This window comes from Helianthus annuus, chromosome 17 (genome assembly GCF_002127325.2).
Source record: "Helianthus annuus cultivar XRQ/B chromosome 17, HanXRQr2.0-SUNRISE, whole genome shotgun sequence".
Classification (NCBI taxonomy): Eukaryota; Viridiplantae; Streptophyta; class Magnoliopsida; order Asterales; family Asteraceae; genus Helianthus; species Helianthus annuus.
In genome coordinates, this window is record NC_035449.2 from 154,163,248 (window position 1) to 154,179,104 (window position 15,857).

Below are 15,857 nucleotides of genomic sequence, written 5' to 3' on the forward strand. Positions count from 1 at the left end.
AACAAAACATATCGAAATTCGACATCATTTCATCCGTAATTGTCCCGTTTGACAAAAAGAGATTTAACTATCTTTTGAAATTAAATGGGATGAAAAATTTGCTTTCTGGGAGGGTTGTTGAATGTGAAGCCGAGGAGGGCGGCGATCTGATGTGATCCGCGTCATGTTTTCAAAGTTTTTGTACAGTTTATTTTCTGCTTTCGATAAAAACAAAAACACAAAAATATGTCTTTAGTTTTAGGGGGAGAAAGTTGCAGAAAAATACAAAAACATGATAAAATTTCAAAATCCAAAAACATTAGAAAATCTAAAAAATCCAAAAACATTGAAAAACTGAAAAAGAGTTTGTGTAAAAAGGATCATCAGCAAGACAGATACAGTACACTAAAGAATTGTATTATAAAAATGTGTTAAACAGTCTTGCAAATGATGTGTCGATAGGTTTTTACACATTTAGTAGATTTGTTTGGGATATAAACAAAAAATAATAACTTGCTGTTATGTGGGGGAACATCTCCAGGATATATAGGTAACCCCTGAAATCTTGTTTGAAAGGTGCTATTTCTGACATACTAGGTCTTTGTATGTGATGATATCTGGGGTATTATACCAGGACTTCTGATTTTGCGGAAGCAATAGCCTAGTCCTCGTATAATACTCTGCACATGCTTTATTTGTAAAGCCTCCCCTCAGCATAAAAATTGATGAAACATTGCAAAATGCTAATCATGTGATGTTGTAAAAAAGATTCCCAAAGGGAACCCACCGAAAGTCGAGCCATCATCTCTTTGCTGAACGGATGTTCTGACCTGAGCTCTCACGGTCTCGCATTCACCTCATTACAGATATCATTAGTGTACATTCACCTGTAAGACTGAATATAGTGATCTGGATACGGGAGTATATTCTGAGGTGGTACACGCGTAAAAGTCAAGACTTTAAAACACTAAATCCGTATCCCGAATAGATTGAACTTTGTGTGAGAATTTAAGAGGATCAGTATATCGACAATCAAAGCAAATTGTTTAGTGCTGCGTATGAAATCTAAGCTTAACGGTACTTGTATCTTGTCGGAAGCTGATATGATCCCCTAACACGCTCACAAAAATATTGTGTGTACAGTATTCTGTTTATCTTAATCAAAAATATTTGCATTTCATCTTATTTTTCGACAACGGACGTTGGAGATCAGATGATCAAAGTCTATTGTGCAGAACATGTCTGGATCATGAGGGTTGGGTAAGCAGAAGTTTGAAAAAGTGATGGGTAATTGATTAAAAGTTCAAAAAGTTCATTAATTTGAACTTTAAATTGTTTCAGAAATCAGCAGATCCATAATCTGGTCAGCTAAGGTCATTAACTTGGACTTGGCAGGCTAAACAGTTGACCAGGGTCATTAACTTGGACTTGGTTAACTGGGTGTGTCGGTAAATTCTCAAAAAGTTAAAAAATTGAAAAAATTGAAATTAATTTCGTTTGAATTGATAATTTCGTTTGAAATTATTAATTCCGCTTGAAATCATAATTCCGCATGAACATGCAATTCCACTTGAAAGGTAATCCCGTTTGTAACAAGTAATTCCGCTTGAACAGGGATTTCCGTTTGTGAAGTAATTCCGCTTGAAACACATCTGTGGTTATTCCACGCGGAATTACCCCATCTATAAATAGGGGTGTAATTCCGTTTGAACGATCACTTTCCTGATTTCGTTTCAAAGTTCTGTTATAAGCGATTTCAAATGAAATCTCAAATCCATCGATTTACAGCCGTTACTCTGCCCGTCTGTTGATTGAATCTTGATTATAGTTGGTTTACACAACTATTATCATGGGAAAGGTAGGAGTTGTTGTCGATTTAGCACAGATATGATGTTATTCCGTTTGGTCGGTGATGAACTGAACATAAAACGTAGATCTAGGGCTTGTATGTGAATAAAATTGACTGATTAACATACTATTGAACTTGGAATATGTTGTAGATCTAAGTTAGGGTTTCAATTTGATGTGAATATCTTGATTCCATTTGAAGTCGGTGAATCAGATTGTTTGGACTTAGATCTAGGACGATTTTATGGTAAAAAATGAACAAAAAACATACCATGGTACTCGGAATTATCTGATTAACAAACCCAGTTCATCAATTTGATCAATAATTATTGAAAATTTGTTGTTGGTTAATTCTGTTTCAAACATATAATTCCGCTTGAAATGGATATTTCATTTCAACTGTGATTCCGTTTGTAATGTGATAATCAGTTGTAATGTGATTCCGTTTTAAAGTAATTTCGTTTGAACAATGATTCCGTTTGAAATGTAATTCCATTTGTGAAGTAATTTCGTTTGAATGATGTTTTGATTGAAAATTATTCTAAGTGTTTGATTTGTTTGTATGTTGGTGTTTTCAGGCTTCGAATGTGTTGTTTGATCCTTTACACAACACTTGTTGTGTGTACGATAAGGAGATACCAAAAATGGCCGGATTTACAGAAATTCTGGAGTTCATGGATAGATTGCCGATCCAGAAAGCATTGACAAACCAGCACTTGGTTTTCAGATCTCACATTAAACATTTTTAGAAGAATGAAACATATGATGAGGCAAACAAGACAATAAATTCAGTTGTAAGCGTAAATGGCGAAGATAAACCGATCATTATCACTGAACAGCTTGTACGTGAAGTGATTAACTTTCCAGATGAAGAAAATTCTCCTACGAAGTTTCCGGAAAGAATGGTAAAGGGATGTATGTTGAGAATGGGATACAATGGTCCTCTGAACAAGGCAAACTATTTGAAAGCTTGTTTTCCAAGGCTGTACAAGTTTCTTATTCATTCTGTGGTGAATGCTCTCAGTCACAGGAAGGGAGGTTATGATGCTATGCGTGATTATCAAATGAATATGGTGGTTGCTCTTGTATTGAACAAAAAGTACAACTTTTCACACATTGTGTTTCATTACATGGTTGACAATATCACGTCGAAAAGCAAGACTTGGGTTTATCCCAGATTTGTGCAGATGATTTTAGACCATGCATATCCTGAATTGGAAAGAGACGAACAGAATGATTTGTTGGTGCAGTATCATATGTATAATGAATCTTTGAAGTAGTTGAGTAGATATCATCCAAAACATCCAGAGCCAAAAACAAAAGTTGAATTTTTTGCTTTCATTAAAGACAAAAACTATCAAGATCCAGATCCAGTCAATCATCAGAACTGGAGGAATGAGGAAGAGATGAAAGAAGCAGGTTATGCTGATGAGTTAGAAATTCTTGAAAAATTCAAAGATACAAGGAATGAATGGTTTGTGAAAGAGGAGAAAAAGAAGAAAAGTAGAAAATCAACTCCACAAGTTCAAGCTGAGGAGGGGTCTTCATCACAACCAAAGAAACGTCAAAAGAAGAATGTGGAAACTATGTTGGTCGATGAACCAGATGAAGAAGAACCAGTGACGAATGTTGAAGAAAATCAGGAATCTGATATTGATGATGTGTTGAAAAACATTGATTATGAATTGGAAGCAGATAAGGTAGTTGATGAAGGAGTTGGTGCTGATGAAGATAAGAGTTCTTCTAGTTCTGAATCTGAAATTGATGAAACAGAGCGTATGAAGAGAATTCAAGCTGAAATTGAAAAAGAAAAGCAACTGAAAAGAAAGAGGAGATAGGAGAAGGATGATGATCTGTATATTCCATCTCCTGATCATGTTCCAGATTCTCAAACACCTCCATCTGGTGGTAGAAAGAAAGCAAGTGCTAGGAAGAGTGTAGTTTCTCCAAGAGCTGCAAGGAAGAAATTGATTTTGAGGTTGCCTAAACGTACACCAAAAACAAAACAAAGTCAACCACCATCACCACCACCTGAACCATCACCACCAAAATCACCACATCAATCATCTCCAAAACAACCTACACCACCAAGACAACCAACACCACATCAATCACCATTTCATCTATCACCACTACATCAATCACCACCACATTTATCACCACCTCACCAAGCACCAATCTAAGAACAACCTATTCTCACTTCACAACAAATTTTCCAAACACCACCACCCACTCAACCACATGTACAACTCACTCCCGGATCTTCAGGTTTCAAACATTTTCCAAATGTTCCAGGGAATATTGGGCTTGATGAGATTGGAGATTTCGGATTTGCAAATGATGAGCAAGTAAAGAAATTGGAAAAGAAGATGGATGATGTATTGGTTGAGAATAAAAGATTGGTTGATCGTGAAAAGATACTTGAGATGCGTGTCAAGAAGGTTGAATCTGAAAACAAGTCGTTGCCAAAGAAAATTGAAGCAGATCAGACAGAGATTGATATTCTAAAAGTTAAAGTTGCAGAGTTAGAGGAAGAAAAAGCACGACGTGATGAGCAGAATAAGTATTTTGAGTTGAAAAACAAAGAATTAGAAGCTGCGAAAGCCATGAAAGAACATGAAATTTACATGATGAATAAAGTGCTGGAAAATATGCTTGGTAAGTCGTTGGAGCAAAGGTTTGTAGAGATTGAAGTCGAGGAAGTTAGAGCAAAACGTCAAGCTGAAATTGATGCTGTAATGAAGTTTAAAGGCAAAGGTGTTGAAGGTTCTGAGATTACAGAAAGATCAATTGTTCCATCCACTGTACCTGAATCTCCTATTCAGAATCCTCGTCCTATATCGGCTGTGTCAACTATCTTTGAGGAATATGTGTTACTAGAAGATGTTATTAATGATGAAGGAGATGATGAAGAGGATGATGACGAAGAAGATGATGAGGAAGATAAAGTTGATGATGCAGATGATGTATTCTCTGCAAGCAGTCATAGTGACGATGGTAATGATGATGATGATAGTCAGGGTGGTAATGGTGTCAAAGCTACTAAAGCGTCAAATGAATAGAATGTTGATGATTATATGCATGATGGTGCGAATGAAGAACATGAAAGTGCTGAAGGTGAGGGGGAGCATGTTGAAGATCAAAACGTTGATAAAGTTGAAAAATTGATTCTACGTCTGGAGCCTGATGTAGAGGAAGGTGAATTCAGGCATACGTATACAATGGCTGATATTAAAGAGATGACGCGTATTGTTGATCCAGATTTCAAATTTGATTTTGAAGAAGAGTTGAATGCATTCAATATCAACCAACAACCTGATTATGAGTACAAGTATGTTGATGAAGCAGATAACTATGATAGGGTTGAGGTTGAAGATTGTAGTGAAGAAGAAAATGTGAATGAAGACACTTCAAATTTTCCAACTCTGGTTGAGTTCTTCAGTCAAGAGAACAGAGATGAAATGAGGAGAAAAGTTGCTGAAATTTTGAAAGACAAAAACTTTGATGGTACTACGAAAGATCCACAGCAAGAAGAATGCAAGAAATGGTTCCGTAAAGACACTGAAAGAAAGTTCAAGCGTCCTTTGAAGTTTTACAAGAGAGATAGAGATGTATCACTTAGGGATATCATCAGCTGGGGTTTCTTGCCACACGTGAATGCATATGCGATCAGAAGGGAATATGGTGTACAATATTTTGCATAACTTTATGATGTCATGTCATTACCCTAGTGGGATGTGGAAGAATTGTCGAAAGTTAGAACGCTTGATTATCCTGTTAGAAAGCTTGATATACCCATGTGGGGTTTGATAAAATTTGAAGCCTTAAAGGGATTCAAACACTGGAAGCCTCACTACCCGAAGAAAGTAAGGAGGGTAGATCCAGTGACTGGAGTTGAAGAGACAATCCTGCATGTGAAGAAACCAAGAGTGATGAAGAATATTCCAGTGCCAAAGATGGAACAAGAGTTCTATAAAGGTTTTGTGTGTTGGGTATACAGTTGTATAACGACTGAAGCTGTGATTACGTACAGAGCAGAGAATGAAATTAGAGAAATCTTTGTATATGATCCACTATGGTTGGTGAACTGCTCTGCTAAAGACATAGAATGTTTGTTTGTAAACAAAATCTGGTTCAAAGCTGAAGATAGGGATCAGGCGATGCAATTTCAGAGAGTTGTATCTATTTGCTTTCAGAAGGGAATTAATGTTGATAGCAAATGGTCATCGAAATGGTAGGAGATCGAGAAAGAAGAAAAGTTGAAAGTTGAGAATGAACGAAAGGCTCGTGAAGACAAAGATAACATGCTGAGGCATACAGTTAATCAAAGAATGGCTACTGAAGAAAAGAAACGAGTTGATGAGAACGAGAAGCTTAGGAAGTTGTTGTTGCGAAGGCCTAAGCAGAGGGAAGAGAAGTTCAAGTCGCTGTGAACAAGTGCTGAAGACCAGACTAAAGACTCCGGCAATATCCAAGGGGGAGTATGTTAGTGCACGATGTCTATAGCCTACGTCTTAAGTCTAGGTCATAATGTATAGGGGTCTAAAGTGTAAAATATGTAAAGTTTATGGGTTTTGATGTAATTCCGCTTGAAATAGTCAAGGGTAATTCCGTACGGAATTACATTAGGTAATTCCGTTTGGAAATATCAAGGTATGTTTCAAGCAGAATTAAGGGCCTATATATATGTGTGTGTAGCTCCTCATTTGGCACGGAATTAGCTAGTGTGTCACGAAGTGCTGCTGAATTTCTGCCGTGTAATCAAGTATATTTTGAATGAGAAGCTTGTCTTAAAGTGAAATACTCTGTTTCTACTCAATTCTTCACTGATTCTAAGCTGTTTGTTTAATTCCGCCTCTCAAACAGTTGTGTATTGCCTCTAATTGACTCATTTGGTCGGTAAAACGATCCTACAGGGTGAAGTGTGAGAGAGGTGGTGTGCCAAGGGATGAGTTGAAAGAGCTCCAAGCACTCCTATTTATAGGCTGAACAGAAGCTCGGGCACGGCCCCGTGTCCATTGGGCACCGCCCCGTGTCCATCCTCCTCTGTTTCTTCATTAAATGCAGTTTGTCTGCATTAGTTGACCACGCCCCCGTGTCCGCTAAGCACGACCCCGTCTGCAGAAGCATATCTGTACTATCAAGATTTGCCTGGATTCCGCGAATCTTATAGTTGACCTTGGCCCCGTGGTGGGAGATAGAAGCTTCTACAACTTTGTCTTTTCTGCTGACACTTGGGCACGCCCCCGTGCTCATTGAGCACGGGGCGTGTTCAGCCCTCTATTTCCTTGTTTTGATTGGCAAGATGCTGTCGGGAGGCCGGGCATGCCATGTTTGTTCCTTTTCTTGTATTTATGTTAGATTTAGCTGCCTTTTTGCTTCTTTTGTTTATTTGAGTTCATTTAATCTTCAAAATACAAAAGGAAGACAAAAGCACACTTTATCCAACATTAGTACTCAAAAAGGGTTAGTTTTATGCCACAATTGATGTAATTTATATGTTGCATTTTGTGCACATCAGTATCCTTACTGACTCAAACTATTGGGTTGAGGGTAATGTCACCTTCAAAAGAGGGGCCTACTACTACAACGAAGATAATCTCTTAAAAAGTGCAAAAGTGCAGAAATCATCAAAGGTTACACTAAAGGCGATTCGGATCCAAGTGATTCATCTTGTCTATCTGTTTTTATTTTATTTTAGTTTTCAGCATTTTTAGTTTTTATTTTCATGTTTAAAACCTTTTCTAAAATTTTGATTTGATTAGACATTGAGGATAAACCGGTACTAAAAGCTCTTGTGTTCTTGGACGACCTCGGTATCTTACCAACGCTATACTACGCTCACGATGGGTGCACTTGCCCATATGTGTGTTTAGTGTTAGTAAAATATCGTGTTTTATAAATTTAAAACTTGACTAAAGTGTTAAAAAGGGCTAAAAAATATAAATAAAAATATATAACGCTACACACGCATCAATGTTCACTGGCGGTTTGGGTTTGTCTTGCTTGTGTTTTTGTGGCCGTTTGGAAAGACAAAATGACATGAGTTTTTTGTTTGAATATGTATTTTCAAACCACTCATCAGTGTCATTCGTCTCTTCATGCCATTATAATATTCATCAATAACAAAACACAAAAAATGACATAAGTCTGACACCATCATCTTTTTGTTTATGATTTGTCCATCTCATGCAGTAAAAATGTTATTTGAGTCACAACACCTCAGGGAAGAATGCATTCTTCGAAACTTTGCGTAGAACAATATTGAATATACAAGAAACGATATTTGCCATTTTTGGCGTTTTACTGAGGAAATATTGTATCTGAAAGAAACGTCGATTTTTTGGAATCTTTGATGTATGAGTGTTTTGGCGTTTTCTAAGATGATTGGTATATAGTAAAATATGGCATTTTTTGAGTAGGTGTGTTTGATGTTTTGGGGATTTTGGCGTTTGTAAGATGAATGGTATATAGTAGAAAATATGGCGTTTCAGGTTCGGGGGGTGTGTTTTTATGTCTGAGATGTTTTGTTTATATAGGGATGTGTTTTGGCCCGTAATGGTATTTTATTCATTAGTTTGGCGTTTTGGTATAGAAGTGTAAAGACGCTTTTACCCTTAATGAAGCGCGTCCACTTAATAGAATTCGTGTTATTTACGAAAATGCCACCGCGCCAATCTAGTCCATAGATTGTTTTGATCGGACGATCCATAAGCGTTCTCACTGTTCTCACACTTTCCACCGTTTCTCTAAATCCTAACTCTCTCTCTCTCTCTCTCTCTATATATATATATATATATATATATATATATATATATATATATATATATAGGGTGAGAGTTGGCTACAAAATCCATTTTTCCTACAAAATGTAAAAAGTCATAAAACACCATAATATCAAGAATAAAATACACTCAAAACCCACAAATAACATAGTGGAGATTACTAAAACACATATTTGTGGGTTTTGTGTAGTGTTTTGGATGATAAGGCTTTGATTATTGAATGACTAACATTAGTGTGTTTTATGTTGATTATAATGTTGTGTTTTATATTCATAGTTGTATGATGATGTGTTTGAAGTATTTAAGGACTGTTACTCTGTCAGGGTTTGGATATTGTGTTTTAGTGATCTTCGCTATGTTATTTGTAGGTTTTAAGTGTGTTTTATAGCTGAAATTGTAGTGTTTTATGACTTTGTACACTTTGTAGGAAAAATGGACTTTGTAGCCGAACCCCACCCTATATATATATACAGAGGATCCTATACATTAATCCAGAAGTGTGAGAAGTGTATTATAACACTATATATAACACCATATAAACACCGTATAACAATATGTAACACCATATAACACCATATAACACTACGTAACACTATATAACAAATATAACACTATAGTTTGTCTGATAGCATGTCTATGATAGATGTATAGTGTTTTATATTGTTATATAGTTTCATATAGTGTTAGTGTGTTACATAGTGTTATATGGTGTTATATGGTGTTACATAGTGTTATACGGTGTTTATATGGTGTTATATAGTGTTATAATACACTTCTCACACTTCTGGATTAATGTACAACATCCCTACCCTATATATATATATATATATATATATATATATATATATATATATATATAAGGGACGCTAAAATGAAAACCACCCCCAGTTGCAAGAACCGCGAGAACCACTCTCCACCAATCAGATAATGGCAACCAAAAGGGTAATCAAAACCATCAAATCACCCCTCTCTCCTCTTTAAAGTTTCTTTTTAAAGTCATTTCAATTTCTCTCTCTTCAAAACCATCAAATCATCTCTTTCTCCTCTTTAAAGTCTTTTTTTAATCAAAACCATCAAATCATCTCTCTCTCTCCTCTTTAAAGTCTCTTTGTAAAAAAAGTTTTCATAAAAAAAAATTTGTGGTAAAATAGTTTTTGTAAAAAAAAAGTTTAAAACTGTAAAAAAAGTTTTCGTAAAAAAACGTAAAAAAGTTAAAAAAAACATGTGTGTAAAAAAAGGTTTTTGTAAAAAAAAGTTAAAACCGTTAAAAGGTTTTCGTATAAATTTTTGTTCTTTGTTAAAAAGTTTTTATGAAAAAAAACTTGTAAATTTTTTTTTTGTAAAAAAGTTTAAAATCGTAAAAGAAAAGTTTTCGTAAAAAGATTTTAAAAACATGTGTGTAAAAAAACGGCGTGTAAATATGAGGCGTAAAAAACGGCGCGAAGAAAAAAAACAGCTCGTAAAAACTGGGCGTAAAAAACGGCTCTTAAAAAAACCGGGTAATAAAACAGCGCAAAAATACGGGGCGTAAAAACGGCACATTAAAACGGGGCATAAAAAACGGTGCGTTAAAAAACGGCGCGTAACACCGGGCGTACAAAAACGGCGCGTAAAAAACCGGGCGTAAAAACGGCGCGTAAATACGAATCTTAAAAAACGGCGCATAAAAAAAGGGGCGTAAACGGGGCGTAAAAAACGGAACGTAAATACGGCGCGTAAAAAAACCGGGCGTAAAAACGGTGCGTAAAAAACGGGGTATAAAAAACTGGGCGAAAAAACGATGCGTAAAAAACGGGGCGTAAATAACGGCTCGTAAAAACGTTTTTTGTAAAAAAATCCTGAAAAAATTGAGTTTTTTGTAAAAAGATTAGATTTGAAAATGCTTTTTAATTAAAAAATCTAATTTTAATAAAAAAACAATTAATATAATAAGACAAAAAGCTATAAAAACAATAAATACAATAAAGACAAAACAAGCAAATTTACTAAACCATCCTTTTTAATAAAAAATCTGATTTTAATAAAAAAACAATTTATATATATAGAGGGGAAGGTTCAAATGAAAACCACTAGTTAACGTGAAAACTAACTAAAAAAGCCAAAAAAACATACCATTTTTTTTGCATACCAATTTTCGCCACTTTTAGTATATAAAAAAATTTCAAATAAAAAAATTTTGGAGTGCACACGTGTAATACTACACTTGTGTAGTACACATACATATGTGTAGTATTACACATGTGTAATACAATTTTTTTTTGAATTTTTTATATATAAAAAAACCTACGATTTTTTATAAAAAAAAATTAAAAAAAATTGGTGTGTTTTTTAGGCTTTTTTTAGTTAGTTTTCGAGTTTTCGCGATAAAAGTGGTTTTCATTTGAACCATCCCGTATATATATAACTTCTGTTAAGAATGTGACCAGAAGCCATACTCAAATGTTTTTTTGAAACATGAACTTCATTAACCCACACTACCCACAAAACGGGGCGGCCAAAAACAACCACACTTACATAATTACAAAATTGCACCAATCGTTCCACAAACCGTTCTATTTTTAACTCTATTACTATACCAAAGAAAGTTAGTTGTCTTCAAATCCTTGACAATCTCTTTAACCCAAGCCTGCTTGTTCTCGAACTTAAGCTTGTTTCTAGCACGCCATATGCACCAACACCCCACTTTTATAATACATTGAAACGCCTCCTTTGCATTCCCACTAAGGCCCACCGAGTTGCCCACCTCCAGAAGATCTCTAATCTACGTAGGAGCAAACCGTAACACTCTACACCAACTCGAGACATAGTTCCAGACACGGGCAGCAACAACGCAGAAACAATAGAGGTGTCTAGTTGTTTCCTCACTTGAACTGCACAGGAACACTCCTCATCATCGATCTGAATGTTCCTGGCCTCCAAAGCATCCGCAACCTATCTCAGCTCTCCACAAAAATACATTGCATTTCAGCGGAATCTGTTTGTTCCAGTTCATAATATATATATATAGAAACCGGATCAGGAGAAAACGCTCAAAAGTGTGAGAACAGTGAGAATGCTTCCTGGCCTAACACGTGTCACGCCGCTTAAAAAAGGGCGGATGGGCTTTTTTGTCTTTTCATCTTCTACTTTTCCAGTTCCGCTTTTCCCAATATTGTTGGTTTTTAAGATTTTTGGCGTTAACAAAAATTCAATATTTAATGGCGTTTAATGGTTTCATCTTATTAAGATTTTGGCATTTATGACGTTTATGGCGTTTATTCAAATCTTATGCCATTGCAACCCACGGTCAGGAAATCTATTTGAATGGCATTTTTCAAGGCGTTTTAAATAAGTTGGCCCATTGTTCTATTATTTCTTATAAACATTTTGGCGTTTTGGTTATCTTGGCGTTTTACAATTGTTGGAATATATTTCAGCCCCCAGTAGAAAAAAAGGAAATCAGTCCGGGTAACCAAGGCCCGCGACTCGCAGCCCGACCCACTTGTTCCTTGCGCGACCCGCGGGCAGGTGCGATCCGCATCAGGTCCAAACTCAGCTGCGCATTGACTGTTTTTTAGTCTCCAACACCTACCTAATTTCATCTAATTCACTCCTAACAACTAACCCTAATCCTCCACTATATATACCACCATTCTAACTCTCATTTCACTTTCCAATACATTTAAACACTCTCATATCTCCTCTAAAATCCTCCAAATTCACTGATTTTGTGCAGAAAGTTTAAGTCTTTCAAAGTGAGTTCTCGCTCACTTCCTCATCTATTTTCTTTTTGTTTCTTCTTCCATATCACTTGGATAACCTCTAGGAAGGTTTTCACAAGATTACCATGGTAATCTAAGGTGAAACCTCATCATATTTGAGGTCCAAAGTGAGTTGTATTTTCTATTTTGTTTAATGTTCTTGTAACATCATTTTCTTTGCTAAAACTTGGTGGAATCTTGAATCCACCAAGCTCACAACTTAACCTATAGTTGTGGGTTTGTGTTGAGATTGATTCCCACCAAGTTATGAGTTCAGAACTCTTTATTTTCAGTTTATACATATCATAATCTGAGTGATGAAAACAAGCATGATTCATCATCTTCCATATGATGAACTTGTGACTTGTGAAGTGTGAACCATGAGAGCTTGCGATTTCCAATCTAGTTCCACTCCTTCACTTGTGAACTTGTGTATAAACACTCAAGTGACTTCCTAGTATTAAAGTAACATAGCCCTGCCTAGCCTCCGACACTTAGGATTACCATTCCATGTCGTGTTGGCTAACCCGGGTTAGGATTTACTTGGTCACTTGAGCATGCATTAGTTAGTTTTTAATTCTTGTTATTCACGACGCTCCGAATCATCCTTGTGATGATTTGCGTAGTGGTGAATCATACAATAAGGTTAAACCTCCATGCTTGACTTACATGATAATCTATGATATCTTTGATGGACTTAGTTTTAGGATAATATTATAACTATATAAATGCATAAATCTATATAAACATGGCTGAATTTGTGATGATAATCGGACCATGATTATTCATCAAAAACTTAGGCTATCATATCTACGCATCTAAGACTCTCGTTATTGATTCTAATGGACAAATTGGGACCCATGAAACCACACATAACTTAGTGTCATAAACGAGTACTTAGAACTAGATAATACTTTTGTATACATACTTTTGTACTTTAAATTCCAAATCCGAATCTACCGTTTAATTCCATTACTCACACACCTTCGTTTACCCTTGTAGGGTGACCTCGGTGTTCCATCCTCCAACTTACAACTCTTCACGGATTTTAAAGGAAGCTTTGCAAAACCGTGAGTACACTTGACCCTTTTACGCTTTAATGCACTTCTGGGTGTAACATGTTTTACTTATCAAATACATAATTCACACAAACTTATTCAATCACTCAATCCACCAAACATGTTATTTGTTATGCTTAGGTTGTTTATGCTAGAATACATACATGCACTCTTGTAACACCCCTAAATTATTAAATTATATATGTTTGTGTACATATATAAGTTATCATATTCATAATTAAATAGAGAAATTTAAAACTAGGGATGTCTAACCTAGTTACTCTTTTGTTATAAAAATATAGGAAATTAAGGGGTTTTGAATAATTATACACAATGTAAACTAAAGGGGCTAAAGTTGGTTATTTAGAAACTAGTGTTTAAAACACTGGATAAACACCAAACTCACACTTCTGTGTGTGAGCTGGGATTAATCAAAACAACAGAAAAACAGGGTTCCTACTCAAAACCCTAATTCACCAAAATTCTATTCGAAATCAAGGAGAGAAACAAAATTTCAATCGATTCTAAGTTAGAATTATGATCACACAAGCTAATAGGTCACAAGGTATGTTAAATCTCTAGTTTTGATGATGTTTTAATGATTCTTGAATTCTCATAATTGAAATTAGTAAAGAATTGATTGATGTTATGGTTAAATTAGGATGAACACAAGTCTAGGAACAAGTCTTAGACAATAAATTGATTCATTTATGTCATAATTCATGAGTTTCATTATCTATCATATATGGGTTATTTGGGTTTTTTATAACCACTTGATTCATTGTGATAACTGATGTTATTTGAATGTTATGATGCAAGTTCAAGTGTCGATTATGGTGTTCTAGTCATATTAGTATGCAAATGATGTTTTAATATGGTTAATTAGTTAATCATGAACATGATAATGGTATTATAATGATTACGCCTTCAAGGTGTTCGACAAAATGTCTAAATGAATCTTGAAATATTGATTTATATGAAAGAATCACTTATTTGACTAAGTTGAAAACATTGGATGTCGAATATAGAATTATGAGTTCTAAGGAATGTATCCAAATTGAATTCTATAGGAAATTTGGGTGGGACTTCAAGTAATCAAGGAGGATCAGATAACCGTTTGGAAGGAAAGCTTTAAAAGGTACGTGGCTATACGCTTCGTAATATTTCACTAGTATTCTATGTTTAGTTATTTGAATGATAAGTGAATCGTTATGAAATTTGGTTATTTCTAATACGGAGGATTCCGTAAGTAATAACCGGATGGATTAACTAGTGAATAGCGATTGAACAAAAGTAAAAGTGGTGGATTCCACTATAATGTTGAAACGGGTCAAAGTGATCCGAATTATACACGTTTGGTTGTGTGAAAGCGATAGAATTCGCCAATAAAAACCAAACGGGCCAAAATAACCAAAGTAATGAACTTTGGTGAAATAAGGCGATGGATGACGCTAGGAATGATAAACGGGTCAAATTGTTGTCTCGATGCGAACCGGGAAGGTCGCACAATAATAAGACTTCAAATAATGCCCGGATTCTTAAATCATACGCATTAGGTTCGTTAGCCGAGAAACGGTTAATGATGAATATGAGTCATAAACTCAGGATTGAGTATGACTAAAAGATGGCGAATCCATATTAAAGGATTCGTGTTAAATCCATTAAAGTAATTAAAGTTGAAACGGGTTGATTAAGCATACAGATAAACATAAAAGCGCATAAGTTGTATGTAGAACATGTCGTTATTTTAATATGATTATAGGATTGAATCTCATGGAAGATTTGAGGTCATAAATAAATTTTATGGTCCATAATCTGAAACGGGTCGAATAATTATGAAAATTCATTTAAGCCGATGGTTTAAATTAAGAAAAGTTGTTCATATGAATGTTGGATTTTTATTCCATGTTATAGATGATCTATTTACGATCACGTAGAAAGAAACGTGACCCAAATCGGACTAAAAATGAACAAGTTATGGACGATTTCGTAAACTAGATCATAGCTGGGAAATGCAGGTTTTTAACCTGAATACGCTGGAAAAACGTCACTGTCGCTCCACGCGACAGCAACACAAACTTCCGTCGTGACACGCGACAGAGCTCGCGGCCCGCGAAAGCCAAGCCTTTCTCTGTCGCGGCCCGCGACAGCCTACCAGATCTGGAAAAATTTGTTTTTTTATGTGTTTTAACATCTAGGACTTGTTTAATCATATTAAAAACTTATATAACTAATGTTTTGGATGATTTTGGTCATAGGTAAAATGTAGGAACTTGCGGATGAAGATCAAGCTACCGAACACTCGTGCCAAGAAGCTTCCGCAAATGAAAACAATTACTTTTGTTACAAACACTTTGGTGTTGTGTTATAATACTTTAGTAAATATGTTTTGAAAGTTAAGTATGTTGTGCGTTTAACAATATGTTTTGAAACTTTAGTGAACATCT

General features: G+C 35.4%; 1 protein-coding gene across 1 annotated transcript; it reads left to right on the forward strand.

The window, feature by feature from the left end:
* The first annotated feature begins 3,233 nt into the window (after window positions 1–3,233).
* Window positions 3,234–4,889, forward strand: LOC118488909 (glutamic acid-rich protein-like). The gene is made up of 3 exons (XM_035986334.1): window positions 3,234–3,603; window positions 3,712–3,816; window positions 4,123–4,889. The coding sequence occupies exons 1-3, from the start codon at window positions 3,234–3,236 to the stop codon at window positions 4,887–4,889; spliced, it is 1,242 nt and encodes a 413-aa protein (XP_035842227.1).
* Window positions 4,890–15,857: the final 10,968 nt, after the last annotated feature.

Excerpts from the sequence above, each read along its gene's own strand:
- LOC118488909 (XM_035986334.1), top strand. The coding sequence starts at position 3,234 with ATGAAAGAAGCAGGTTATGCTGATGAGTTAGAAATTCTTGAAAAATTC. Across the intron at positions 3,604-3,711 it reads TGAAATTGATGAAACAGAGC|ATTCTCAAACACCTCCATCT; the intron begins GTATGAAGAGAA and ends ATCATGTTCCAG. Across the intron at positions 3,817-4,122 it reads GATTTTGAGGTTGCCTAAAC|GGAATATTGGGCTTGATGAG; the intron begins GTACACCAAAAA and ends CAAATGTTCCAG.